Source organism: Kalmanozyma brasiliensis (assembly GCF_000497045.1).
Source record: "Kalmanozyma brasiliensis GHG001 unplaced genomic scaffold PSEUBRA_SCAF25, whole genome shotgun sequence".
Lineage (NCBI taxonomy): Eukaryota > Fungi > Basidiomycota > Ustilaginomycetes > Ustilaginales > Kalmanozyma > Kalmanozyma brasiliensis.
In genome coordinates, this window is record NW_015961965.1 from 290,178 (window position 1) to 314,715 (window position 24,538).

The window sequence follows — 24,538 nt, forward strand, 5'->3', positions numbered from 1 at the left end:
TTTTTTTTTTTTGGTCTGTTTTCCAGCGGCCCCTGAGCTGAACCCTGGCTGAGCCCTGCGTTCTCAGTGTTTTGAATTGAAATTTGGTAGCGTCTTGGCTCTTGAGCAGGACCGCGCTGTGCGCCCTTATCTTTTGTGCTTCTTTAGCAAGACAGCACACAGGCACCGGACCTGTCTGTGTTGCTCTCGGTATGCATGATTTTGCAGAGCGCAAGGTGGAGGCTTTGGGTCGTGTTTGTTGCAGCGAGCAACGCGTCGTAGACAAGAGAGAGGAAGAGAGAGCCTCTCAGGCTCAGCTGGCTGCTATCCTTGATGCTGCCAATGGCGCCTCCGATGCACGATGTCGAGCTTGGACCTCTTGATGGCGGTTCCCTTTCAGCTTTGCATTTAAGGCTGAGCGGGACAAGTGCACTTTCCGTCGGCATGGCGACCGCTGCGATGAGCACGTCGCGGGATCCCAAGCCTCTTCGCATTGGCATGCTTGACGGGCGATCGATCGATCGATCATCTTGAAAGCATGGATCGGAAGGGGCCGAAGAGATCACCACGTCCGCTGATTCAATCGGCTCTTCCAACAGCCTCAGCCTCCGTCTCTCACCTCTATTCCGCTCACTCGTGTCTTCGAGGCCGAGAAAAGACAGGACACCAAGTGGCTTTAAGTTCATGCATGCAGCGAGCTGACCTCTCAACAGCGGCAGCATGAGCACGCACAAAGACAAGCTGCAATGCAGCCACGGCTCTGGGCAAGCCGACGTCCGCATTCAATGCTCTGCCCCTTGAGTCCCACTCTGTAAGCGAAGACGATCCTCATTTTCGGCCTTTTATCCGATGTGAGCCCTTTGATCCGCTATTCAGCCATCCACCAAACCAGTGCTTGTGAGATGTCATGACAGTCATCAGCAGCATGTCGACTTGCTGCACAGCACGGTCCGCTTTACGAGCTCGGCGCCTCATCCCATTGAGTGACACATCGAGTGGGTCAAAGGCGGCAAAGGTGGGCGAGTCGTCGCTTGAGCTTCCAAAAAAAGGCGTAACGAGGACTCGATCGGCGTTTGAATTGAGCGGCCTTGCCCTTTGTCACAGCTCGTCCACCACATAAAGTGGGACGTCGCCATTACAAAGCCACAACGGCGCCTCTTGCAGTCAGCTTTGACCCCTTTCAGTCATCGTCCCTTCTTTCAGCCACCTCAAACAGCTTCTCCTCTCAATCCGCTACAAAAGGCTGGCATGTCACTTTGACATCGCTCCGGATAACCAGGATCGCCTGGACCCTTCGACGCATCATATCAAGGGACATCGAAGCTTGCTGGATCAAGACACCGATCGCACCCTCACCGGCAAACATGTCCGACACCATCCGCGAGTATCTCTCGCTTCCATCTTCGACGCGGGTCGACTCGCCCACGCAAGCACATCAATGGCTCGACACTCTCCTCGCCGGCGGTCTCCCCGTGCTCGGTTCGGTTAGCGACTCGATACGCACCAAGCTGGCGACTGCGGTGCTCACAGACATCGGTGCCGCATCAGGAACGCGCGAGGGCGACCTTCTTCTCAATGCTAGAAGCAATGTCAAGTGGAACTCTGCTATACGACTCTCGGCCTTGAAGCTGCTCAAGGAGCTCAGTCGCTTGCCTGGTGGTAGCACGCCCATGGCCAAGCCAGAATCGCTGCGCATCCTCTTGCAGCAGATCGACTTTCCCAGACAGCGTGTGCGGAGATCACCTCCGACCTCGGTCAAGAGGCATAAGCATCGCATCTCGACGGCATCATCCAGCTCGACCACATCCAGCTTCTCTGCCTCAAGCGCGGCTCATACCTTCAGTTCCATAGCAAAGTCGTTACGACGTGCCGTCAGCAGGCGCGGCTCTCACCGTTCCGAACGTCGCGGATCGAAGGACAAGGACATGCCGTCTTCAGACAGCAGCAGTGAAGAGTACGGCGCGGCCGCAGACCCCGACTGGCCCATCACCGACATGGCCTTGCGCTGTCTCAATAACGCCCTCTTCCTCAACGAAGATGCGCGGCTCCCCTTCTCCAGCGATGAGATCGGCGGTGGACATGCGGCGGTCGCACTGCTCTCTCAACCTCAAGATACGCCCGCCGATATCCTCTTTCTCGGTGCTCGTCTCTTGTTCTTCAGCACACTCTTCGAGTCGCCCTTCAACAAGACTGCTGTCACCACATTAGACGTCGTGCGCATCGAAGCAGCTTGTGTCGATGCCCTCGTCCAAGCTACGCTCGGAAAAGCGGCCAACAAGAACGCTGCTTCTTGCGTCCTGATAGCGAGCGGAAGTGCGGCACAGTTCAGTACCGCACTCTCTGATCTCCTCAAGGCGCACTTCAACATTTGCCTTTACTATCCGCGCATCGTCAATGCTGAGGCAAAGGAGGGAGGGTCAACACAAGCCGCAGCCTCGGCGGAACCTGCCGGTGCGGACCAAGCGATCTCGGGCGAAGGATTCGATGCAAAGCTACTGGACATGCTGTCACCGCTCGTGTCTGTCATCACCGCACTTCCGCTTTCATCACCAGTACCATTGACGCCGCCTGCGACACACGCCATTGCTGCACTGCTCAACTACCCTGCTGCCGAGGTCAAGAAGGAGATTCTGGCAGACAGGGCCACAGGTTCCAGCACTTTCCCCACCCTCACTGCTCCCATCTCGCCCTCGTCAACACCAGCCCTCCAATCCGCCCCCCTCTATCTCAGCCGCCTCATCACCTTCGTCGACCTCATGCTAGCGCGCTACTTCTCTGCCCCTCTACCCGTCTCAGACGGCCGACGCGTGCCCGAAGACGTCGACGCCAGATCCATCAAACAAAAAGCCACCGCGAACGCCATTGAGCTGGAAGACACGCTCGAGCCTCTCCTCCTGCTCCTCCGCAAGACCGCTGCGGAAGACGACGACCTTCGCTCGATCCTGCGCACCATCCTCCTCCCAAACGACCTCGACCGCAGCCTGGCCCTCGACCGGCGACTTGACGTTCTTGGGCGGCTCATTCGGCTCATGTCGTCCGTCACGCTCCCGCGCACCGCGCGCGCGTCCGGCGAGCTCCTTCTGGCGCTCTGCAACGGCGAGGCGAAACAGATGACCGACACGATCGGCTATGGTCCGTGTGCGGGCTTCCTTATGAATACGGGTCTTGCGTCTGCTCTCCCTACGGGCAGTGCCGCGCAGGCGAATGGAAACGGACGTGCCGTCGACCCGATCACCGGCGAATACGAGCCGACCGATACGGAGCGTGCGATGGACGAGATGAGCCGCATGACCGAAGAAGAAAAGGAAGCCGAGGCTGAGCGACTGTTCGTCCTGTTCGACCGGATGAATCGCACAGGCGTGATTCAGGCGCGACACCCGATGGAGGCGGCACACGACTCCGGTCGGTTCGAGGAGATCTCCGCCAAAGCAGAAGCGGAAGAGCGGGAGAGACAGGAGAGGGAGGACGAGGAGACAGAGCGAGAGGTCGAGCGGGACATGGCCGCTCACCGGCGTCGCAAAGAAGAAGCTAGGAAGCTCGCCACACCGGACACTGCATAGGCTTCTATCCACACACAGCACAATCTCAAAAGCATAACACACAGCATCGTATCATTACATCAGTCGCTCGACACTCTCCAGCGCTGGGATCACGTTCCCGAGCAAATGCACAACGATCAACATCGCACTTGCCACGACAAACGCCAACGTTCCCACCTGCACCGGTGCCAACAACACCGCTCTCGGCACGGGAACTTTGACCTTGAGATGGCCCGTTGCCTTTGACTGTGCCACGACGTTGCCCGTGAACTGCTCTTGAAGGTGGGTGTGCGATGGTGGGAATTGCACCCTTGCCGGAGTTCCAGGGCAGGAGAGGAAGATGACTGGTGGGGGAAGGGTGATAATAAGGTGATCGTTCTTCTTGCCCGCAGAAGTGGTGGTGGAGTTGCTACCGAGGATCTTGCCTACCGTTGACCTGGCTTGCGCGTAGAGGGTTCTGGCAAAGTGCGGGGTGATGTCTTCCAACAAGGCGCTTGCTGGGCCTCCGATAGCCGGCAGTTCCGCGCCTACCTTGGCTTCCAACGGCGGATGGTATCGCACCCCCAACGGCACATTCACCCTGACCCCATCACCCTTCAACAGCTCGTCCACGTCCAAGGGCAGCACGACTGTCGTTCGCTCCCCTCTGAAATCCTGTTTCTTCTCCTTTGGTGGCGTTCTCGATCGAACACGCGCGCGATTATCCCCATCCACACTAACTTTGATCGGCTCGGCTGCCTTGACCTCCTGAACCTTGCGTTGCAATGCAGCGTTCAAAATGTCGGTCATATCCAACCCACCCATTCCCCCACCTCCTTGTTCTTGGGAAGGCTCGTCTCGCTCCCACCACTGCCGATCGGTCGAACGTGATGCGCGGGAGGACCAGCCTACCGCACCCTCCAGTTCAACCCTCCCATCGCCATTGCCCGTCAGCACGGCACCTTTCTTCCCCAAGTGCGGGTCGTAGAACATCCCACTTGGCAGGTGAACCAGCACGCCCGCTTCGCAGGTCGACGCATCCAACGAGGACGGCAGCGAGGGGGTGAGGGAGAGCGAGAGGGTCGGGTGGAAGGACGTCGGGTGAAGAATGCGCGCGGACACCGAGCCCAGGGTCGAGGTGGACATGTTTCGTGCCAGCTCTCCAGGTGCGTTGGTGATTCGCACCAGTCCAGTGAGGTGTTTGGCGTGTGGTCGATGTCAGGTGGATGACCTGTGAGCAATCTCAAGAGGTGAGCAGTGCAGCGTGTTGGGATTCGTGTCGTTGTTGTGGTAGGAAGGGATGGAAGGATGCGAAAGGGAAGGCGTGAAAGCGTGACGTCCAAATGCGGGGAACAAACACGCTTCCGAAATTTGGTCTGAGCGCGACGGGCGCGTTTTTTGGAACATCGAAAAGGGTTCGCAAACGAGGAGGCCCAGAAAGGCGGACCAAAAAAAGGCCGCGTCCAGTTCATGCTGCTCCTCACGCTTGGCCTGTTACCGTTCGACACAAGTCCCTTTCATTTCGCAGCAGCAAGCTCACGCGGCTGGATGAGATGACAGGGCGTTGAGCACACACGCAGTGGTGCTCGGAAAGGGTTGGAGTAGGATTGATTGCCAGCGACGTCGTGAGGGACGCAAGCGTGTCGACACGTGAACGCGACTTTTGCCTCTCTGCGAAGCTTTGTCGGACAGGACTGAGGACATCATCTGCCTTGGCCGAGCGACTGAGCACGGTCTCGACCAAGATAAGATGGTTCAGTGGTCCGTCCGAGTGAGTGAGAGCGATGCAAAAGACCGAGATGAGCTGTCAAGCCGACCCTCGACCAGGTGGCGTGGCTTGGTGGGTGTCAAGCAAACACTTCATACCGCCTCGCCACCCACCATACGTCTGTGCACCTCTCACCTCCCCATTCCCTTTCCTTACTCTCTCATCCTCTTTCTCCGTCATCACCACTCCATTCTCACGATGCTCGCCCATCCTCTCTCTCCTTCTCTCACGCTCACCCTCCTCCTTCCCCTCCTCGTCGCCGTGTCTGTTGGCGCAGCAGACACACCTTACGACACGGCCACTCCAGCCACGCTTCCCTCCACGCCTGGCACTCCACCTCTCACGACCGGCACTAGCGGTACGCCATCCCGCGTGGTCTACGCGGACGAAGACCCCCTCGCCTCCCGCCTCGCCTGGCTGCAGGGTCGAGCCGAGCAATCGCGCGCCGGTGGGGCATGGCGCTACGTCGAGTCTCCTCTACATCATCCTACTGAACTCCCTCCTCCTCATCTTGACTCATACTCCCATACCGACTCCGATGTCCTCCCCCCTGACTCGTTGAGCAGAGATTACGGGCTGCAGAAGGGAAAAGGGGCGGTGAGAAAATGGGATGATACCGGTGACGGTAGTCGCACGAAGCCGTTCGGCTTCCCGCCGAGGCGCGAGAGGTCGAGGGTCAACGAGGCTCCTCTTCATTCGAGCGTACACGATTGGTCGCCTCCGCCCTCAGCCCCTCCACTTCCCGTGTACTTGGACCAAGATCGTATCCGACCGGGCAGTCCCACGAGATGGGCGCTCGACCAAGCTGCGGAGCGACTGGAGGCGCTGGCTCGTCACCGAGGCTCGCCGTCCTCTTCGCCTTCTAGCCATGATCGCTTATCGCCAGGAACGTCTCTGAACGAGTGGCGAGACGTCCGCACTCCTCCCTCACCTCGTACGCCACACACTCCCGAGCCAGCCCGTTGGATCGCGCCCTACCGCCAGTGGTCCGTCCGAGCGTCGCTCCCGAGCATCAATCTGCACGGCGTGACCCGGCTGTCGGACCGTTACCCCGCCGACCACGTCCATTTCTCCACCGCTCGCACGGCGCTTTCCTCGCACGAATGGACCGCTCAGCTGTCCACTCGAATTCAGTGGGCAGCGTCGCATCGGGTGGACGCTTCCCGTCCCGCCCGCGTCGTCACTCCCTTCGGCGCGCTCATGGGCGGCGAGATCTCCACTGCCTCACCGTCCTTTCTCTACGACGCAAAAGACCCTCCGCCTCCGCTCGAGAGCGTCGCGCTGACGGGAACCCAGAAGCGCGTCAACGCTTGGAAGCAGTTGGCCGGCATGCTCCCGCCCGCGCTGACCGGCCACTCGCGTGACGTGTATGAAGCTCATCGCCGGGGTGCTTACAGAAACGTCGAGAGGGGGACGCACGACGCACTGCATCCCATACAGTACCTAGGCCAGATGCTGAGGGATCGGAACGGCGCTGTTGTCCTCGAAAATGCTATCCACGACGAACTTCAGAGTCAAAAGGTGCCCCCCGAGGCACTTGCCCACCTGCAGAACAGGGGGAAAGGGGGACCGGAGGATCTGTTGGGCACAGAGTACGCAACATACAACAAGTTTTGGTATCCATACTATCACAGTAAGCCTGCGTTCAGGATCAAGAACCCGCTCGATACGCCCCTGGAGCACTTTGCGGCTTTCGCACCGTTTGCCGATGCCGTCGCGCTCAAGAAGGTCTGAAAAGGTCGCACTAAGGTCGTCATTTCTCGAGTTCGTGTACCGCATTCGCATAGTCTCTCTTTCGTTTCGTCGTCGCCATGGTGTGCTGCAGCTAGTGATCGGTACCGTTGAACAGGAACCAGATCTCCTTGAAATCGAGGCGGTTGCCCTTGACAAGCTTGCCTCCCTCCAGGGCCGCCTTTGCCAACTCTCTCTTCTTCTTTTGCAACTCCAAGATCCTCTCTTCGACCGTGTCCTTGATGCTGAGCTTGTAGATGGTCACATCCCTCGTCTGACCGAGACGGTGAGCACGATCGAAGGCCTGCTCCTCGATCTGCGGATTCCACCAAAGGTCCATCAAGATGACCTTGCTGCAGCTGGTCAGGTTGAGACCCGTGCTGCCGGCCTTGAACGAGATGAGGATGACCGTGATCGCGGGGTCTTTGCGAATCCTTTCGAGCGCCATTTCGCGTTCTTGCGGCTTCATCGAGCCGTCGTAGCGCACGTAGCGGAACTCATGACGATCGAGGTGCGGCTCGACAATGTTGAGGAAAGAGGTAAATTGTGAGAAGACGATCGTCTTTTCGGTCTTGTCGGCAATGCGGATGGCGGACAGGAGGGAGAGCATCTTGCGGATCTTGGTGGAGCCAAAGGCGGAGGAAAAGAGGTCCTGCGGAGTGTTGTTGACCAGGGCGATGCATTCACCGCAGAGATGACGTTGGGCGAGATTTGGATTGACTGCTGCCATGAGGTCGTCTGCCTGATTGTAGTCGTCTTCGGCAGGCATCAGCTCATTTGCAGGAAACTCGACGTTGCACTGATCGCAGCATCGTGTCCTTACACTGAGACCGGACAGCATCGCAGCCAAGCCATCGTCGTCGTCATCATCGTCTGCAGCCCTGGAGTTCGCTGCACTTCGCTGCGAGGACGGAGCGGACTCCGAAGCAGTGGCGGCCGATCCAATCGCAGCGGCGTCTGTGCCAAGACTGCCCGTGACCATCGATGGATGGCTGCAGGCCTGACGCAGCCGGAGCAGAAGGACGAGCGAAGCGATCATGTTGCCCTTCTTGCCCGTCGCTCTCTGCTTCTCCTCTTCCTTTTCGAAGGCTTGCCTGATGCGCTCCTGCAAGTTGACGTAGAAGTCCTTCTCCTGAGGACTCTCGAACTCGAGCTCCAGCAACTCGAGGTTGCGCTCGGGCAGATTGATGATGCGATCGCCGTTGTCGAGCTTGGCCTCCTTGGTGCGTCGCAGCATGATGGTCTGCAGCACGAAGCAGAGACGCTTCATGCCCCAGTTGACTCGGTTCTGGTTGAGCGACTTGAGCGGCTCGCCGATCTTCTCCTTGAAATGCTGGAACTCGTCGAAGGGCGGTACGCGCAAAAAGTGGATGAGCGAGTACATTTCGTAGGCATCGTTTTGCAGAGGTGTGCCGGTGAGGCACCAGCGCGAGACTGCGCTGGAGGCGAGGAGGAAGCAGCCGCGTGAGCACTTTGCCTTGTGATTCTTGATGTTTTGTGCTTCGTCGAGTACGATGCGAAGCCAGACGGATTCGAAGAGTGGCGTCGGCATGACCTTCTTGATAGCTTTCGCAGATGGACTCGGGCCTGCGAAGGAGTCGTCAGAATCTTGCGAATCGATCTCGACGGCGGCCGAGTCTGACACGGAATCGGCATCCGAGTCTGCTTGCGTAGAACGATGGTTGGAGCGAGAACTTGAGGCGGCTGTCTTGGACTTACCCTTGCTCTTGCTCTTGGACTTCGAAGTCGCCGTGACAGGGTGGGTTCCCTTGGCATCCGCTTCGAGCTTCGAGAGAAAGTTGCCGTATTCGCTCGCAATCGTAGTGTAGGTGGTGATGACGATGTCGAACTTATTGAAGTGCGACGCCTTCTTGGCGCGGGACGGACCGTGGTATAGATAGACTTTGAGACCAGCATCGGTCTTGTCGCTGACCTCGCGCTCCCACTGTTTGATGACGGCCAACGGAGCAACGATGAGGGTCGTCTTGGAGGCCATTCTGCGACGAGGCAGCTCTTCGGGTGCCTTTGAGTTCGTCGGATCAGCGCCGTTCTGCTGTGCGTTAGCCTTCTTCTTGCCGCGCTTGCTGGCCTCGGCCTCTGATGGTACGTCGAGATCGATGGTTGACATGTCGTGACCCGGTCGATTCGAGACGATGAGGGCGAGCGTTTGGACCGTCTTTCCGAGCCCCATGTCGTCGGCAAGGATGCCACCTTTGGCGGTGCCTTTCTCGCGCTCGCGCATCCACGTCACTCCCTGAACTTGATGCGGTAGAAGCGTGCACTTGAGACCTGGGATTTGGTTGCTGGTCTGGGCATCGTCCGAGACTTCGGTGATGTTGACCATGTTGGAGAAAAGATCCTTCATCTGCTTCTCGCGTGTGGCCACATCGATCGAGGGACCGATTGCTGCATCTTCGGGCTGGGAGAAGGGCTGCTGGCCGAAAAGAGTCGGTACGGGCTGGTAGTCGTCGCTCATGTAGAGTGATTGCGTGTCCCTATATCTGGACTTGGACGGTGACGTGCGCTGCGCCAGAGGGGATTGGTAGAAGGGATTGTTATTTCTGAGGGGCGGTGGCGGCGTGTTTTTGGGGGAGATGAAAGGCACTTGCGAGGACTTGGCGTTGGGAGAGCGGAAAGGCTGTGAAGCTGCGTAGCTCGATGTGGAAGCGGAAGGTGGGCGTGGAAGAGTGGGAGGCGGGTATATATTTGAGCTCGAAGCGGGCTGAGTGGGTTTGGAAGGCTGAACAAAGCCTTGTTGACGTGATGCGCCGATAGGTGACGCTTCTCCAAAGACGATTGGATCTGTGCGGGAGCCTGAGCCTGTGCCAGTCGACTGAGCCATGTTTGGTGGGACGAAGGGCACGAGAGGAGGCTGATAGAGTTTGACTTTAGGTGGTGGAGCGTGCTTGTTGCGATGCGGTAGAGACGTGATGGCAGGATTCGAGTGTGGTGCAGATGAAGTCGAAGCAGCCTGAGTCGAGCTCGACTGGGAAGCCTGGTCTCGGTCGCGCCGTGACTGCGCCAGCGCGGCCAACTGCTCCTCGATGAGCTTGCGTCGCATTGCCTCCATTTTGGCGATGGATCAGGTGTGATGTTGCAGTCAGGCAGTGAGGAAGTGGGTCGCGATAGCTGAGCTTATCCAGCTGAGGGCCGCACAGGAGCGTGAGACACTCGTATCGCGGCAAAAGTCGAGCTGAGGCGTGGCCAGAAGGATGAGCCGCCGAGTGTGATTCTGCAGATGAAGCAAGGTCGGAAGCGACGCCGTCTATTGTCGCCGTGATTGTGATGGAGAAAGAGGGCCGCACACTGGTCTTGCGCCAGCTTGCTCTTGGCGTGATCCGATGTGACTTGCTGAGAGCAAGCCGATCCTGCCTTGCGATCAATGTGATGTAGCCAGAAGGCAACCCACGACCAAACCCAAAATCTCAAAGTCACACATGGAAATCCAACTCAGCCAGCTCGAGCTGCAGGTGGAGAGAGCTGAGCGAGAACAACACCTTGCCTTCCCACGCACACGCGTTGTTCGGCTCGTTCCCGATACGCGCTCCCCCATGCCCGATGAGTCAGGGCCAGCGCCCAACTGTCGGAAAAGCCGAGCCGTGAACCGTGCGAGAGTTCGGAAATCATGGCGTTCCAGCCTCCACTCTTGAGCAGGGGGCGGCGTCTCTGCTATCAGTGCTTCACCGACACACGCAAGAGAGCGAGCCTAAACCCTGGATGTCATTCTGTTCGGAAGGAGATGCGAACAAAGCAGGCACTGCTCAGCTGTAATGTGACCGGAGCTCGTAATTGCGCTCAGTCATCTTTCTATGGACAAGGCCAACACACGACATCCTCCCGCTCAGACCACATTCAGAAGGTTTGCTCCAGTCGATCCGAAGCTTCTCCTCCCACCACCACCTCAAACAACAGACACGATTCCCAACCCCCATCGCAACTCCACAATGACAAAAGGCGAAACCATCAAGTGCAAGGCTGCCGTTGCCTGGGAAGCTGGCAAGCCCATGTCCATCGAGGAGATCGAAGTGCAAGCTCCCCGTGCTGGCGAAGTCCGCGTCCAGATCACCCACACCGGTCTCTGCCACACGGATGCCTACACCCTTTCTGGATCAGACCCCGAGGGTGCCTTCCCTGCCATTCTCGGACACGAAGGTGCCGGTATCGTCGAGTCGGTCGGTGAAGGTGTCGACCATGTTAAGGAGGGCGACTCGGTGATCCTCCTCTACACCGCCGAGTGCCGCGAGTGCAAATTCTGCAAATCAGGCAAGACCAACCTCTGCCAGGCTGTCCGTGCTACTCAGGGTCAGGGTGTGATGCCCGACAAGACCAAGCGCTTCAGCTGCAAAGGCCAGGAGCTCAACCACTTCATGGGCTGCTCCACCTTCTCCCAATACACCGTGGTCTCCCAGTACTCGCTGGTTGCCATCGACCCCAAGGCGCCTCGTGACAAGACCTGCTTGCTGGGATGCGGTGTTACCACCGGCTGGGGTGCAGCGACGCATACCGCAAATGTCGAGAAGGGCTCGACCGTCGCCGTCTTCGGTATTGGCTGCGTCGGTCTTGCTGTCCTCACCGGTGCCGTCGACGCAGGCGCAGGTCGCATCATCGCCATCGACACCAACGACGGCAAGGAGTCCTGGGCCAAGAAGTTTGGTGCCACCGAGTTCATCAACCCCACCAAGCTCGGCGACAAGGACATCGTCTCCCACCTCGTCGAGATCACCGACGGCGGACTCGACTACACTTTCGACTGCACGGGCAATGTCAAGGTCATGCGCAGCGCCCTCGAGGCCTGCCACAAGGGCTGGGGTATCAGCACCATCATCGGTGTCGCTGCTGCAGGCCAAGAGATCGCTACGCGTCCCTTCCAGCTCGTCACCGGTCGCAAGTGGCAGGGCTCTGCATTCGGTGGCGTCAAGGGCAGGTCCGAACTGCCAGGCATCGTCGAGAGGTACATGAACGGCACCTTCAAGGTCGACGATTACATCACCCACACCACCGACCTCGACAACATCAACAAGGGCTTTGAGTACATGAAGCAGGGCGAGTGCATTCGATGTGTTGCCAAGATGTCGTGAACGACAAACCTAGATAGCCTTTCTAACATATTACAAAGCAATGCCAGTGTTGTCGTCCCGACGCACAGACGAGGAGCGTTTAAAACGATTGTGATGACATTCGCGAAACAGTGAAGAGAGGGAGTGTATCGTATGAGGAAAGACACGTAAACGAACCAAACGAGAGGATCGCACGAGCAAAGACAGTGAACGTACCCGAAACCAGCTACGAACACCAACCCATCACTGCCCCTCCTTCTTCGGCACAATGACCGTCTGAGCCGTGTCCACGTTATGATACACCAAGTTCCTCTGGAAAAACTCGACGCCTACGATCCACACTTTGAAATCGGGCCCGTTACCCGGAAACATCTTCTCGACCTGAGCACTGCCGACGAGGGAGACCTCGCACTGGTCACCCATATCTTGGCCCACGAGCTCTGTTCCGACCTGCATGCGTCGACGGAGGTGTCTCTTGCGCAGACCGATCAAGCCACGCCAGGCGTCGAAGAAGCCGCCCATGCCGTGTGCGTAGGCGCGAACGCCCTCGTCGACGTAACTCTTCCACGGAGCCCACATGGGACCGTAGGCGCCGTCGTAGCTCCTCCAGGGCGCCCAGGTTTGACCGTAGTCGCCGTTGGATGGAAAGTCAATGTGTCCAGCCTCGCGCGTCCCACTGTCTCCCTGCACGGGCTGCCTCACCGTCTCGAACGCTGCTCGCTTCCCGCCGATGTCGAACGCCATCTGCAGACCCGACGAGCAGGCCGCTTTGCCGAGCATCGCCGTGGAACCCTTGGGAGGCGCGACGGTCGTCACCCTCGCACCTGTCGCTGTAAAGATCTTGGCGACCTCCGAAGGAGGTCCAACAATGCCACTCGTCCCACTGTCCAGCAGCATCGCATCGACACGCACGTTCTCGAGCACTTTCCCATCGAGAGCAAATCGCAGGTCGGGACGGTGGGCAATGCCCCAGTACGGCTTGTGCGGGAAGGTGGATCCGGACGAAGGATCGATCGTGATCTTGTTCGGGAAATCGTACCCCTCGATGTCGGTGGGCAGAGAATTGCCGGTGAGCGGAAAGACAAGGTTCCCACTGGGAGGATTGGCGTTCAGTGCGAGGTAGAAGTGTCCTGCGCAGATCGTCTTTCTGTTGGAGTCCGATAGGTAGGTGTGGAGGAAGGAGACGTCTAAGCTTGGCACCCCTCCCCCTCCCCCGTTTAAAGCAGGGGAGTCGCGCTTCTTCTTTCCCTTGGTCCCATCATTCCCCCCACCTGGCTGGTTCGGAGCCACCAACTTGCTAAATGGCGGACTCAACCCCAGAATCCCGCCCAGCTTCAATCCGTCAATGTGACTCAGCCCCACCGTGACATTCCCACCCTTTGCCCCGCCGCCCGCTCGGCCGTTCTCAACGAGATACGCGCTATCCGTGACAAAGTGCATCTGAGGTTTCTGCCCACCCCCATCGCCGGCGTTGGGGTCGGTAGTGAAGTAGCCGCTGGCACCGGACATGTCGGGTTGACCTGCATCGTGCGGGTCGATGGTGGACGAGGTGGTGTGGAACGAGGAGGACTGGATGTTGAGAAAGGGCGAACCGGTGTCGACGATGAGGTTGTAATCGGAGGAAGGGTTGCCGATGCTGATGGTGGCAGTCATGAGTCGGGATGTGGGATCGTAGGCGAGAGGGATGACAAGAGCGTGCTCATCGCGCTTGACGATGGCTGCCTCGCACCGAAGAGAGAGGAGGATTGGAACGAGGACGAGGAGGGCACGAAGGATGATCATGCTGTCAATGTCAGCAAGCGTCGCTGCTCGAGCGTGTGATGATCTTCAACTGAGAAGTGAGCGGTATGATGGTCGTCAGACAGAACAATGAGCGTGAGGGTCGGTCTCAAGACAATGACTGGAGTGGGAAAGACGGATGGACGTTCGTACAGAAGTCTCTCGCAAACCAGAGCCCTATCACTTCCCCGTCCAGCCAAGCAACAACCTGAGATGATCTCGCACAGCACGACATGAAGTGGCCCACCTTATGACCGGTCCAACCTAGACAACAGCCTGACGCTGTCTTGTGACTCCAGACAATCCATTGTGGGCTCAGGCAACGCAATACAATCGTTTGTGGGCTCGGCTGTCTCGATCCAATCCGTTGTGGGCTCCCCTGTCCCGATCCAATCCGTTGTGGGCTCGGCAAACACCGTTGAGTGGGCTCTTGATCTCAGCTTCATAATTTGGTTGCAGAAGGCGTTACGGTTGAGCTGCCGTCGCTTCAGAATCGGCAGGGCACCCCAAGCTACCCGGTGAGTGGCAGCTCACTTCATCTCTCACCCACAAAGGCCCACACCTGTCTACTGTTCATAACCTTCATTGACGTCAGCACCATCTAGGCCGACCACAACCCTCTCGCCACCAAGCCACGATACACGTCCGCGACCAAATACAAGCTCCCCGCTACAACCACCAGTCCCTGTCCTCCTTTCGCCCACTCCAGTGCGCCCTCCACTCGCTCGAACGTCCTCATCTCCCCCACGTCCACCGTGTTCGCCACGCCCTTCAACGTCCGCAGTCCATCTGTCAGCTCGACGCTTCGGACCCAAGGCATGCCTTCCGGTGGAGAAAACGTGGTCAGCGCCACATTCTGGCGCTCCACCAGGTGACTCGGGTTCTCCAACAACGCTCGGACCATGGATTCGTAATCCTTACCCTCGGAGAAGGCAAAGATGTAGATCACCTGCCATTGGGTTTGCATCCTACCCTTGCTCTTTCCTTTCTCTCCACTTCCCACGAGCTGGCTGACCGCTCGGGCGGCCAGACAGCTATCCACGTACTCGCGGAGGGCTTTGGCACTGGCCCCATTATGCGCTCCATCCACTAGGACGTCCATCCCATCGATGGTGTGCCACGAACAGCGACCGGGCCAGTGGGTCGCACCGATCGACTCACGCACCCGCAGATTCGCCTCTGCATCATCCCGTAGACCCCACATGATTCGCGTTCGCAGCTCCTCCCATCGATCCTGGGGAACTTCGTCCCGCGCGATAGAGGAGAGCGTCTGAACGGCCATGCATACACCGGTCAGATTCGCTCGCGTGCGCTCGACGCTCACTGGCACACTGAACAGCACCGGGTCGTGCGGGTGCGCTACGAACGTCGAAGGCGGATTGAGCCCGGAAGTGGACAGGAACAGCGTCGGTCCCAACCTCGGCGTGAAATCAACGGAGCTACCCCATTTGTCGGACCTCGTCGGGGGGAGGTCGAGCAGCTTCCACGGTATGCACGTCTTGACCAGCCGCGCGTTGCGGGTCATGCAAACGTTGCGGATCGAATCCAAGATCCCTGCTGCCCGGGCACCCATGGACCGGGCTTCGTTGTCCAACGGACCGAGAGCGAGCTGGTCCACGGCGGATGTGTCGTCCAGTCGTTGATCTGCGATGATGCAAAGACCGTCTTGCTTGACAATCCCAGCCTTCTCGCGGGCGATGCCCTCGAGCTTGCTCCCCAGGAACGCCTCGTGGTCCCGATCGATAGGGCACACGATGCTAGCTAGCACCTGCGTGTTATCAAACACATTGGTCGCATCCAGTCTCCCTCCAAGTCCGACCTCGATGAGCAGGATCCCCGGCCTTTGCCCCTCGGGCAGGAGCGAGAACGCCTGGAACGTCTGTGCAGTAAGCAGTTCGAACGGACTACACTTCAACGGTTGCCCATCGTCGCTCGCCGTCGGCGCAATGTCCAATCCCTGATCCGCGAACAGCACGTCCGACTGCGCCTGCCGCCATACATCCTTGGCAATCACCGCACCATCCACCTTGCAGCAGTCGCGCCGCTCGACGAGGTGTGGGCTGACAAACGTACCCGTGCGGATGTCGAGTGCGTTCCGGAGGAGCGAGTCGAGGTAGGCGATGGTGCTGCCTTTGCCGTTGGTGCCTGCGACGTGAATCACGGGGAAACGGGTTTGGGGCGAATTGAGACGGGTGAGTAGGCGAGTAATGCGTTCCAGACCCAGCTCGATGCGCGGTCCCACACTGTCGCCGTTTCCAGCCGCAGGTGCCGGTGCGGTGCGATCCTCGATCGCCTCCGCGTGCGCAGAAGGCCTAGCCTGGCCCTCATCCGTCGCACCGCTGTACAACCTCTCGATCCGCGCCGGCACCACCCCCGTCTCGCCCTTCTGTCGCCTCCTCACCTCCTCCCACATCTCCCACTTCTGCTCCTCGACCCTCTTCTTGGCCTCGCTCTCCCTCTTCTCCCTCTCCTTGTCCTTTCTCTCTCTTCTCTCTCGGATCTCCTCCAGCCGCGCCTTATCCGCCTCTGCCTGTCTCTCCCTCTCCACCGCGAGCGCCTTTTGCACCTCCTGATACCGCCGCTCTGCGCGGCTGAGGGTGCTGCTGTGCGACACGTCTCCGTCTTGGACGGGCTTGATGGGGGGCTCGACCTCCTGCGCGGGGGTCTTTGGCGGAGTGCTGGTCGTGTAGCTTCGACTCAAGCCGAGACCGGGAGCCCAGATGCTCTCTCGCTCCTTCGCCGGTGAATCCGGTGTGCTGTCGGTGCGACTCGCTGAACTGAACTTGCGCAGGAACGACAGCCTCGGTGGCTTGCTTTCGGTCGGCGTGCTGACGGCTAAATTCGGCGTGCTGGTGTCCGGCTCGTCCGTCGGCATGGGCGGCAGCTCCCGTTCCTTCCTGGCTATTGGTGCAGACGGCGACTCGGGGAACGGTGCGAGGTTCTGTATGGGCGGCAAGACAGGTGGCGTGGGCAGATCCGCCTTGTTGATCCGACTGCTGGACGATGCCTGTCGATCTCGAACGGGTCGTTTCGGTGTGGCCTCCGCCGACTCTCGACGAGCCAAGGCAGCACGCCGTTCCGCTGCATCCGCCGCTGCCGCTGAAGGGTTGGACGGCTTGCGTCGCGGAGTGTCGTCGGCGGTGCTGGAACCCTCCTGGCTGTTCTGCCGAGATGACTTGCGACGAGGCTTGGTTTTGATCTCGGATCCAGAAGCGGAGGTGAAGTTGGCCAGCCCTTTCGCATTACCATACTCGTTCACCTCGGCTCCTCCATAGGAACCGATGGGCGCACTGACGCTAGCCGGGTTGCGACCCACTTGGCCCTGAACACCGGGTCCGATGACGAGGGCCGTTGCGGGCATGGGCGCGAGCTGGCTTGGATTGGGAGAGGAGGTTGCTGGTGCTGTGGACCGCTGAGCCGCTTGAAGCGTGACGATGGACGAGCTGGTCTTGCGCGTGTTCGACAGAGGTGTAGCAGCCCCAGAGTCGAGCAGAGGCGATGTAGGCGGTGAGGCGACGTGCTGCTGATCTATGGTGGAGGCAGGGATGGCCACGGTGCTGGGATTTGCCGAGGTGGACGAGGCCGTGGTGATGGTAGAAGTGGTCGCTGGAGCAGCGTCTGGCAACACTGCAGACGAGCCGAGCTTGGGACTGGCGCTGGTCTTGGGAACAGCAGAGGATGAGGTGCGACGCTTGCCCTTGTTTCCGCTGCCCTTGCCCGACGTCTGCAGCAAATTGAGACCGTTTCCGAGGCTTGTTGGGCCAGCACCAGCCGTGTTGGTCGGTGTGCTTCGACGTATGCGACCGGATCCAACGTTGGCTGCCGTGACGACGCGGAAAGCGGAGCGATAGTCCTGGAATCGATGCTGGTGGTAGTTGGCATTTGGCTGTGCGCCAACCGAAGAGGAGAAGCTCGACGGCTCCGATGGCTGGATTATCGAGTAGGGTGGTGGCTCTGAGAGTGTTCCAGCCCGAGTGAGCGATCCGGTGGGTGCGGAATAGCGATGATTTGATCCCAGCTTTGGCAGCTCGAGCTCCTCCAGTGTATGATTTGGCTTGAGACGCACGACAATCATATCGCCTTCTTCGATGAGGCTGCACTCGTGATGGTCTTGCAGCTCAAAGCCGCGCATCTCGGTCGAGTCGGTTGCATCCTCTTCTTCCTCTTCAGCATCGAGATCGTCCCTCTGGCGAAGTTCGAGGGTGAGCATCTGCATCTTCCAGCCGTTGATGGCCTTTTCCTTGACTTCCTCGGAGAAGGTGAGCGGTTTTGTGGATGACTGTGCATTGGTCTGGCCGGTGAGGATGCGAAGGATCGAGAGCTTGAAGGAGGAGATGTCGGTTGACGGATCAGGCACACGATGAGGGATGCTGAAGGCAGGAAGCGGCGGGTGTGTTTGAAGGATGATGAGTGATGCAGGTCCACCGCCTGGCAAGGCTATGTTCGGATCCGCCGATGGCATTGTGACGGCGGTGTGATCCCACTTCGGAAGTGAAACCGATGCAAGGTTATGGACTTGAGGCTGATCTCGGATGCTCGCCGATGATGTTGTGATCGGACTGGAGGTCGTCGGAAGCTCGATGTGCTATCCGTGGGGAAGCTGAGCGGCAGGTCCGGAATGAAGTCCAATTTACGATTAGACAGAGCGTCAAGACCGGGAGAAAGCGATGAAGATGTGCAGATGGTGCGTCGGAGAGCTGAGATTGTGCCTCGAATGCTCTGTTGGCGCTCGTCGAGGTCTTGAGCGGGGTGTGGTGAGAGACGATCCGTCCGCAGCTCGACCGAAGCATGCAAAGGCTTCTCGATGTCAACTGGTCCTTCAGATGTTGAGCACGCAGTCAGACGCTGATCGGGAAGCCAGCAAGGTCCCCCAAGTGTGATTGGTGAGGATAGAGGACGTCGGACACCGTCACCGTTGCTGCTGTGATGGATGGACGAGCGCAAAGGTCAAGCCGAGCGAGAGAGAGTAAGCGTGAGTGAGGTGTGTGGCTTGTGCTTGACTGAGCGAGAGCTGCTTCGCCTGAAGAATTACGCCGAGATGTACCCTTGAACGCAAGATGACGGACGGCGTGTTTCCGATTTGGCCGAAGCTCTCAAGAGGCTGTTCTTTTTGGCCTCGCGCGGGATTCCCGCACTCCAAAGGCAACTCTTCACAACACAAGCCAAGCTGTCGATGGAGGTGGCATGCTGCTTGTTCGGATAGCTCAGTATGCTGATCAAAGCATCGAGTAGGAAGCGCAAGCAAGATACAGGTGGGCAGATTTGCAGATCGGGCATTGCGGCTGGCTGTGGTGAGGATCTGGCTTGCTTACTCTCCGCTGGCTGGAAGGCCAAAAAGTGGGACCAAAATAGAAGCAAACTCTCACTCGAGACCGCTTCCGTCGATTGAGCTTGCTGGACATGTCAACACGGCGGCGGCCATTCCCACATTCTCACGAAGCACCATCGGAGAGCCCGGTTCGACTCACTCCATACCTGTGGTGGGTTGCACGCGATGCTCAGAGCAAATGTCGAGAGAACCGAGCAGAGTTGCAGCATCGACACGATCATGTCTCAACATCACCTGTCCCCAGCATCACGAACAGAGGCATCCAGCATGGAGACCTGAAAGTGACGGGTGCGGATGTGAACGAGTGGTGAGTCTGGTCGCTGGCCAGAGCCATGGTCATGGCTCGCCACCTCTATCCAATGGGCTGTCATTCAAGCGAGATCAAGCGAGAAGGGACATAATGAGACGAGAAGAATGCCAGCTTACTCAAGGGACGACGACCGTTCACAACCACGATCAAGCACGAAGACGATATAGTGAACAAACAAACATCTGCTTTCTTTCAGGAAAGGTATACGAGTATGGTACAAAACGTGTGGGCTTCGAGCAATGCGAAGAAAAGCCGGCTTTCTTCAGCACCATTCCCCTTCGAGAAAGGGCATGAAGTGCGAGGAACGACCGGACCGGCGATCGTCAACGCGCCTCTTTACAGCAGATTAGGTAGAGTGAAGTGGAAAGTAACAAAGAAGAAGGGTAGCAGCGACACACGAAGGCGGCTAGGCTAAGTGAAGTTGGAGAAGAAGAAGAAGGGTGAAACGAAGCGAAGGGAAAACAGAAAGAGAAAGTTGAAAGGGAGACACGAAAGGAAGCCGGTTCAGGATGGTGGTTGGGCGGGAAGGAAGAGGACTCTGCGCGCCAAGGAAGAGGTGCCAGCACCACTACGAGGCATGCATACAGTTGCGTGGGAATGCAATGCAGGCAAAATAGGACGAGAATGGAGATCAAGAGAAGAAGATGACGGTTGGAAGGGGATTCGACGAACGACCATGTATGACCCATGACATTGCTTTCGCTGTGAGGTGGGGCTTTTGGGAGGATGACCGAGCAAAGCGGTACGCCTAGTTGTCATCGTCGTCGTTGTCGTCGTCCAAGTCATCTTCTTCGCTGATGGGACCGTTCTTGGCCTCGAAGTCGGCGATGGCCTTGTCGCGCGCTTGGCAGTACTCGTCGCACTCGATGATGTGCTCAGGAGGCTCCGAGTCATCATCGTCGTCGACGATGTCGTTTCCATCCTCATCCTTGTGCGTCAGACCGCGGCGGGCGACGTGCGACGAGGGGAGGGCGCGGTTCGAGTGAGCAGAGCGCTTGACAGGCTTCGACGAGTACATGTACCAGTGGGCAATGTCACGCAGCGAGCCGTTGTCGTTGTAGAAGGCGTTCTTGTTGTTGGCGTACGAATCGGGAGGGTTGTTGACCACAAAGCAGCCAAGCCAAGCGGCACGCTTGACGTAGCTCACCTTGGTCAACCAGGCGGTAGCGTCCATGTGGAACCTCTTGATGGCGTTCATGTTGGGGCCCGAAGCGGCGGTGACGCCGTACTCGGTGATCCAGATGGGCTTGTTGAACGTCTTGTGGATGGTCTTGACCCACCTCTTGAGCTTGGCCATGTCCTTGGTGGTGCCGTACCAGTGGATGGCGATAAAGTCGACGGTGCAGCCGAGCTTGTTGCACTCCTTCATGAACTGCTGGAGCCACTCGGTCTTGTAGACCATCTGGGGCGAGCTGATCTTGACACCCTTGCGGGCGTAAGGCTCGAGCTCCCTCATGTGAAGCTTGGCGGCCTGCTTGGGGCTCAGGTTGGCCTGGCCGGGGATCTCAGGCTCGTTGACGCCGAGGATGTATTGGGGAAGGTTGCCCTTCATCTCGCGCTTGCGCTGTTCCCATTGCGATTGGTACTTGGGACCCCAGAAGCAAGGGACCCACTGGAGCTTGCCGTTGAACTTGGGGTTGGGACCATCCTGCCAGTGCCAATACCAGCTGATCAAGCCCTTTGCGAGTTTTGGGCCGTAGTTGTCGTTGACACCCCAAGCGAGACCACGTCTAAGCTTGGCATCTGTGGGCGAGACGGCGCAGAGGAGGGCAGCAAAGGCGACCACCAAGAGCTGTAGTGAGAATCGCATGATTGCAGTGTATGTATGTGTTGGTGATGATGAGGGAGGGAATGCAGATCACGGGCGAACTGGCTACGATGATGACGAAGATGAAAAGGTGGGAGATGAGATAGGCCGCGAGATCGAAATGTATGCTGACGAGTCAGGGCGGACAAAGTTGTTGTAGGAGATAGTCGAATGCTGTGGTAGCTGTTGGAGTCGAAAGAGCGCTGTTGTCGTTGGCTGGTGGGTGGTGGGTGGTGGGTGGAAGAGAAGCCGAAGAGTCGTGAATCGTCGTGAACTATCAAAGCCACGATCGAGGGGGGAGGGCGCGGTGGAGTGGTGGAGAGAGGAGAGAAAGGTGAAGGTGATGATGAGGAGAGGAGAGAGGACTGGATGGTGTCGAAGAAAGGGGCAAGGGGGATGAGTAAGGGGACACAAGGCTTCGACAAAGCCACAAGCAGGCAGTTAAAGGGGCCTCGAGGCAGGAAGCGCAAAAGTCAATCAATGTACGGCGGCGCAGAAACGGTGGAGCGAGGCCAGACTCTCTCGTGCGCTGCTGCCATCCATCCATCAAGCAAGCAAGCCATGCGATGCCCAGAATGAGGAGCGCAGCGCAGAAGGTGACGAGCACGGCGAGCTCGGTCAGTGGGAGCGACAAAGGGGGCGGAAGCTGGTTGCAATGCCAAACAGTCGACAGCGCAGCAGCGCAGCGAGAGAACAACACACACACACATCGCACGCGCAAACGCGCAAACTGTCAGAGAACATCTCTCGGAGACTGCGCATCGAGTGGCGAGGCAAAGGCACAAGAGCAGTCACTCGGAGGGATCGACGAGCTGAGTGTCACTTTTCAAGGATGATCGACGGCACGTTTGCCGAAGCGGATCACAACATCACAGCCGAGGCGCATGCCTTGCCAGAAATGCAGGCACTAGCGCAGTGTAGCTATTTTCATTTCGACCAGAAAAGACCAACACGCCTCGGTCAGGATGGCCATTTTGCAACCGACAAAGCACAGTGTCGGAGGTGAAACGATTCATCTCCAACTTGCATCAGAGCAGCGAAAAAGGAAAACTGCAAAGCTTCGATTGCATATCAGGCACTTTGGCTGTCTTTTCAGACAGACGCGCCGCGCCGCTCCTTCATTCCTTGATCGACATCGATTGACACTGAGACATTTCGCTTCATGTTTGCTCGTCGTCAATAGTCAAAAAGAGAGTTGGAGATGGCGTCGCCCCTTCCAATGCGACTCATCTCATGCATGTCGTCGATTGCGCATCCTGCCCCTCATACCTTGTCTGCTCGCCTTGTTTGGTGGAGGGCGTATCGACTAGAAGGCTCGACTGTATGCAATCTTGTTTTGCGCTTCCTCAACGCTTACAGTATAGCACTGTTTGGATTTCATTCTCCGTCACCATCTACACGGCAGCAACTGCATTGACCGTTCCATGCTCCGCCAAACGATAGATGCTGCTACTCGTGCCTGTGCCGACGGTATCTTTGTCAACAAGACCCTCACACGAGTTGAGCGGTGCGAGAGCCGATGGCTCGTCATTGGTTTGTCAGCGGGTGTTGATGGATCCCGTCGAGGACGCTTGTTCCGAAGAACATCGGAGCGGCCGCACCTTCCATGTTCTGTGAGCAGCCACGCATGCTCGAGGACGCACGTTGCTTCTCACCTTGTCTGCCTTATTGTGATTGTTGCAGGAAAGGAAACAATCGTGCTGCAAAGACAAAGACTGAGCTTGGCGATGTAGCGTAACTCTAACCCTCATAACCATGACATGACAGGACAGCCATTACGGTCCCATTCTTGGCAGCCGTATGGGTGCTCGGTTCGTTGCCCTTGGCGCAATACAATGTGATGCATCACACGCTCGCCAAGCATCGCGAGTTCAAGAAGGAGACAATGGGCTCGCTTCTGTAGTGGCACAGGCCGCCTTCTCCCTCGGAAACGCGGATCTTGGCTATGTGCTGTGCTCGACTTGGCATCCAGGCTTGGCTCTGTGCTCAACCCCTTTTGCCCATGGCTTGGCGAGCATCGCTTCGTGCTGCCGAATGTCAAGGTCGAATTGACGCCAACCTTGGCAGTCGGCTGTCGGCGAGACGATCTTGATCGACATGATCCTGTTGGCTGTGACGTCGTCACCTTGAGCGTAATTTGGTGCAAAGTTCTCTGACAACGATGCATTTCGGCGTGAGCGGCCATTGCGACCGTCTCAAGGGTCGCGACGCTGTGATGCTACGCCATGCTGCCAAGCAGGAGGTCCCGCTTGAAAGGGGCAAGGGAAAGAGATGAGCGCCAGAATTGCTCGCCAGCCTCTGCAGCCGCACGCGTCTTGCTGATCTCGCTGCCTGTCAACCATCTCGGCAAGTTGGGTGCTTAGCTGGCACGCGTTTCATCTTTTCTTTCTGCAGCGCAGCGCGAACAGCTTTTGCATCGGATTGGCCCCTGCTCTTGCGTTGGACGGCAACGAGGTGGTGGACTTACATCGGACAGTCAGGGAAGGCGTCCTTTAGTTCATCTGCTTACATCGTAGTGGCTTCGGCTGCCGACTTCCGTGTGGGATTCGGTTGCTTCGGCGCAGGCCTGTCCTGCACGGCATGTGTCGGCCATCGTCGAGCGGAGAGAGGCAATCCCGTTCGGAATCGGCACGTCTCGGACATGTACCACTCCGCACGGCAGAGCAGATTGCAATCACTCGATTGCCCGCCAAACAGCAGTGAGTGCAAATTCAAGGCGGATATTCGACGCGACCGAGTCGACCGGCCATCAGCGTCCATGCGCCTGCCTCATCGTCTCCATCGGGTCTCTGACAAAGGCATTCCCCGATCCAATATGTACATCGCATTGACTTCTGTATCAAGCCTTCGATCTTGTCCCGGTACCATGGGCTGCCATGATTGTTCTCGTTAAGCAGAGCCAGGGCCAGAGGCTTGAAGTGATGCGAGGTCTGCAAAGGTGCTTGCGGTGTCTCGTTTCTTTGAACGGGGGGATATTTGAGACTCGAAAAAATACCGTTTGTCCAAAAAGAGTCTTCAAAAAGCGGGTCGAGAAATCACACGTGGCTTGCCAACTTAACCAGTGGGAATCGGGTAGATGCAAGCGATCCAAGCCGATGTGACACGCCAAAGAAAGCTGGACCCTCCTTTTGTAGGCCCGTGGTCCAACCAGCTCACACCGGACCCCCCGCATTTCAACGAAGTACAACTAAAAGACGCCGACAGCATCCAGTCACAGCTGATCCGACTCAGCCACCACTGCATTCTCCCATCGTGGAGTC

General features: G+C 58.1%; 8 protein-coding genes across 8 annotated transcripts; 3 read left to right on the forward strand and 5 right to left on the reverse strand.

Moving 5' to 3' along the window:
* Positions 1–1,343: 1,343 nt before the first annotated feature.
* On the forward strand, positions 1,344–3,539 carry PSEUBRA_003833 (Guanine nucleotide exchange factor, Ric8; the record flags this gene model as incomplete). The annotated part of the gene is made up of 1 exon (XM_016436881.1): positions 1,344–3,539. The coding sequence occupies one exon, from the start codon at positions 1,344–1,346 to the stop codon at positions 3,537–3,539; it is 2,196 nt and encodes a 731-aa protein (XP_016291825.1).
* A 54-nt stretch (positions 3,540–3,593) lies between these two features.
* On the reverse strand, positions 3,594–4,643 carry PSEUBRA_003834 (uncharacterized protein; the record flags this gene model as incomplete). Its single annotated transcript, XM_059465142.1, has 1 exon — positions 3,594–4,643. The coding sequence occupies one exon, from the start codon at positions 4,641–4,643 to the stop codon at positions 3,594–3,596; it is 1,050 nt and encodes a 349-aa protein (XP_059321450.1).
* An 820-nt stretch (positions 4,644–5,463) lies between these two features.
* Positions 5,464–6,999, forward strand: PSEUBRA_003835 (uncharacterized protein; the record flags this gene model as incomplete). The annotated part of the gene is made up of 1 exon (XM_059465143.1): positions 5,464–6,999. One exon carries the CDS (start codon positions 5,464–5,466, stop codon positions 6,997–6,999), a length of 1,536 nt encoding a protein of 511 aa, XP_059321451.1.
* Positions 7,000–7,090: 91 nt separating this feature from the next.
* PSEUBRA_003836 (SNF2-related) lies at positions 7,091–10,066 on the reverse strand (the record flags this gene model as incomplete). Its single annotated transcript, XM_016436910.2, has 1 exon — positions 7,091–10,066. One exon carries the CDS (start codon positions 10,064–10,066, stop codon positions 7,091–7,093), a length of 2,976 nt encoding a protein of 991 aa, XP_016291826.2.
* Positions 10,067–10,940: 874 nt separating this feature from the next.
* PSEUBRA_003837 (Alcohol dehydrogenase, C-terminal) lies at positions 10,941–12,074 on the forward strand (the record flags this gene model as incomplete). Its single annotated transcript, XM_016436888.1, has 1 exon — positions 10,941–12,074. One exon carries the CDS (start codon positions 10,941–10,943, stop codon positions 12,072–12,074), a length of 1,134 nt encoding a protein of 377 aa, XP_016291827.1.
* A 222-nt stretch (positions 12,075–12,296) lies between these two features.
* On the reverse strand, positions 12,297–13,835 carry PSEUBRA_003838 (Aspartic peptidase domain protein; the record flags this gene model as incomplete). Its single annotated transcript, XM_016436901.1, has 1 exon — positions 12,297–13,835. One exon carries the CDS (start codon positions 13,833–13,835, stop codon positions 12,297–12,299), a length of 1,539 nt encoding a protein of 512 aa, XP_016291828.1.
* A 598-nt stretch (positions 13,836–14,433) lies between these two features.
* Positions 14,434–18,294, reverse strand: PSEUBRA_003839 (Folylpolyglutamate synthetase; the record flags this gene model as incomplete). The annotated part of the gene is made up of 1 exon (XM_016436903.1): positions 14,434–18,294. The coding sequence occupies one exon, from the start codon at positions 18,292–18,294 to the stop codon at positions 14,434–14,436; it is 3,861 nt and encodes a 1,286-aa protein (XP_016291829.1).
* A 1,925-nt stretch (positions 18,295–20,219) lies between these two features.
* On the reverse strand, positions 20,220–21,281 carry PSEUBRA_003840 (Glycosyl hydrolase; the record flags this gene model as incomplete). The annotated part of the gene is made up of 1 exon (XM_016436899.1): positions 20,220–21,281. One exon carries the CDS (start codon positions 21,279–21,281, stop codon positions 20,220–20,222), a length of 1,062 nt encoding a protein of 353 aa, XP_016291830.1.
* Between the last annotated feature and the right edge of the window lie 3,257 nt (positions 21,282–24,538).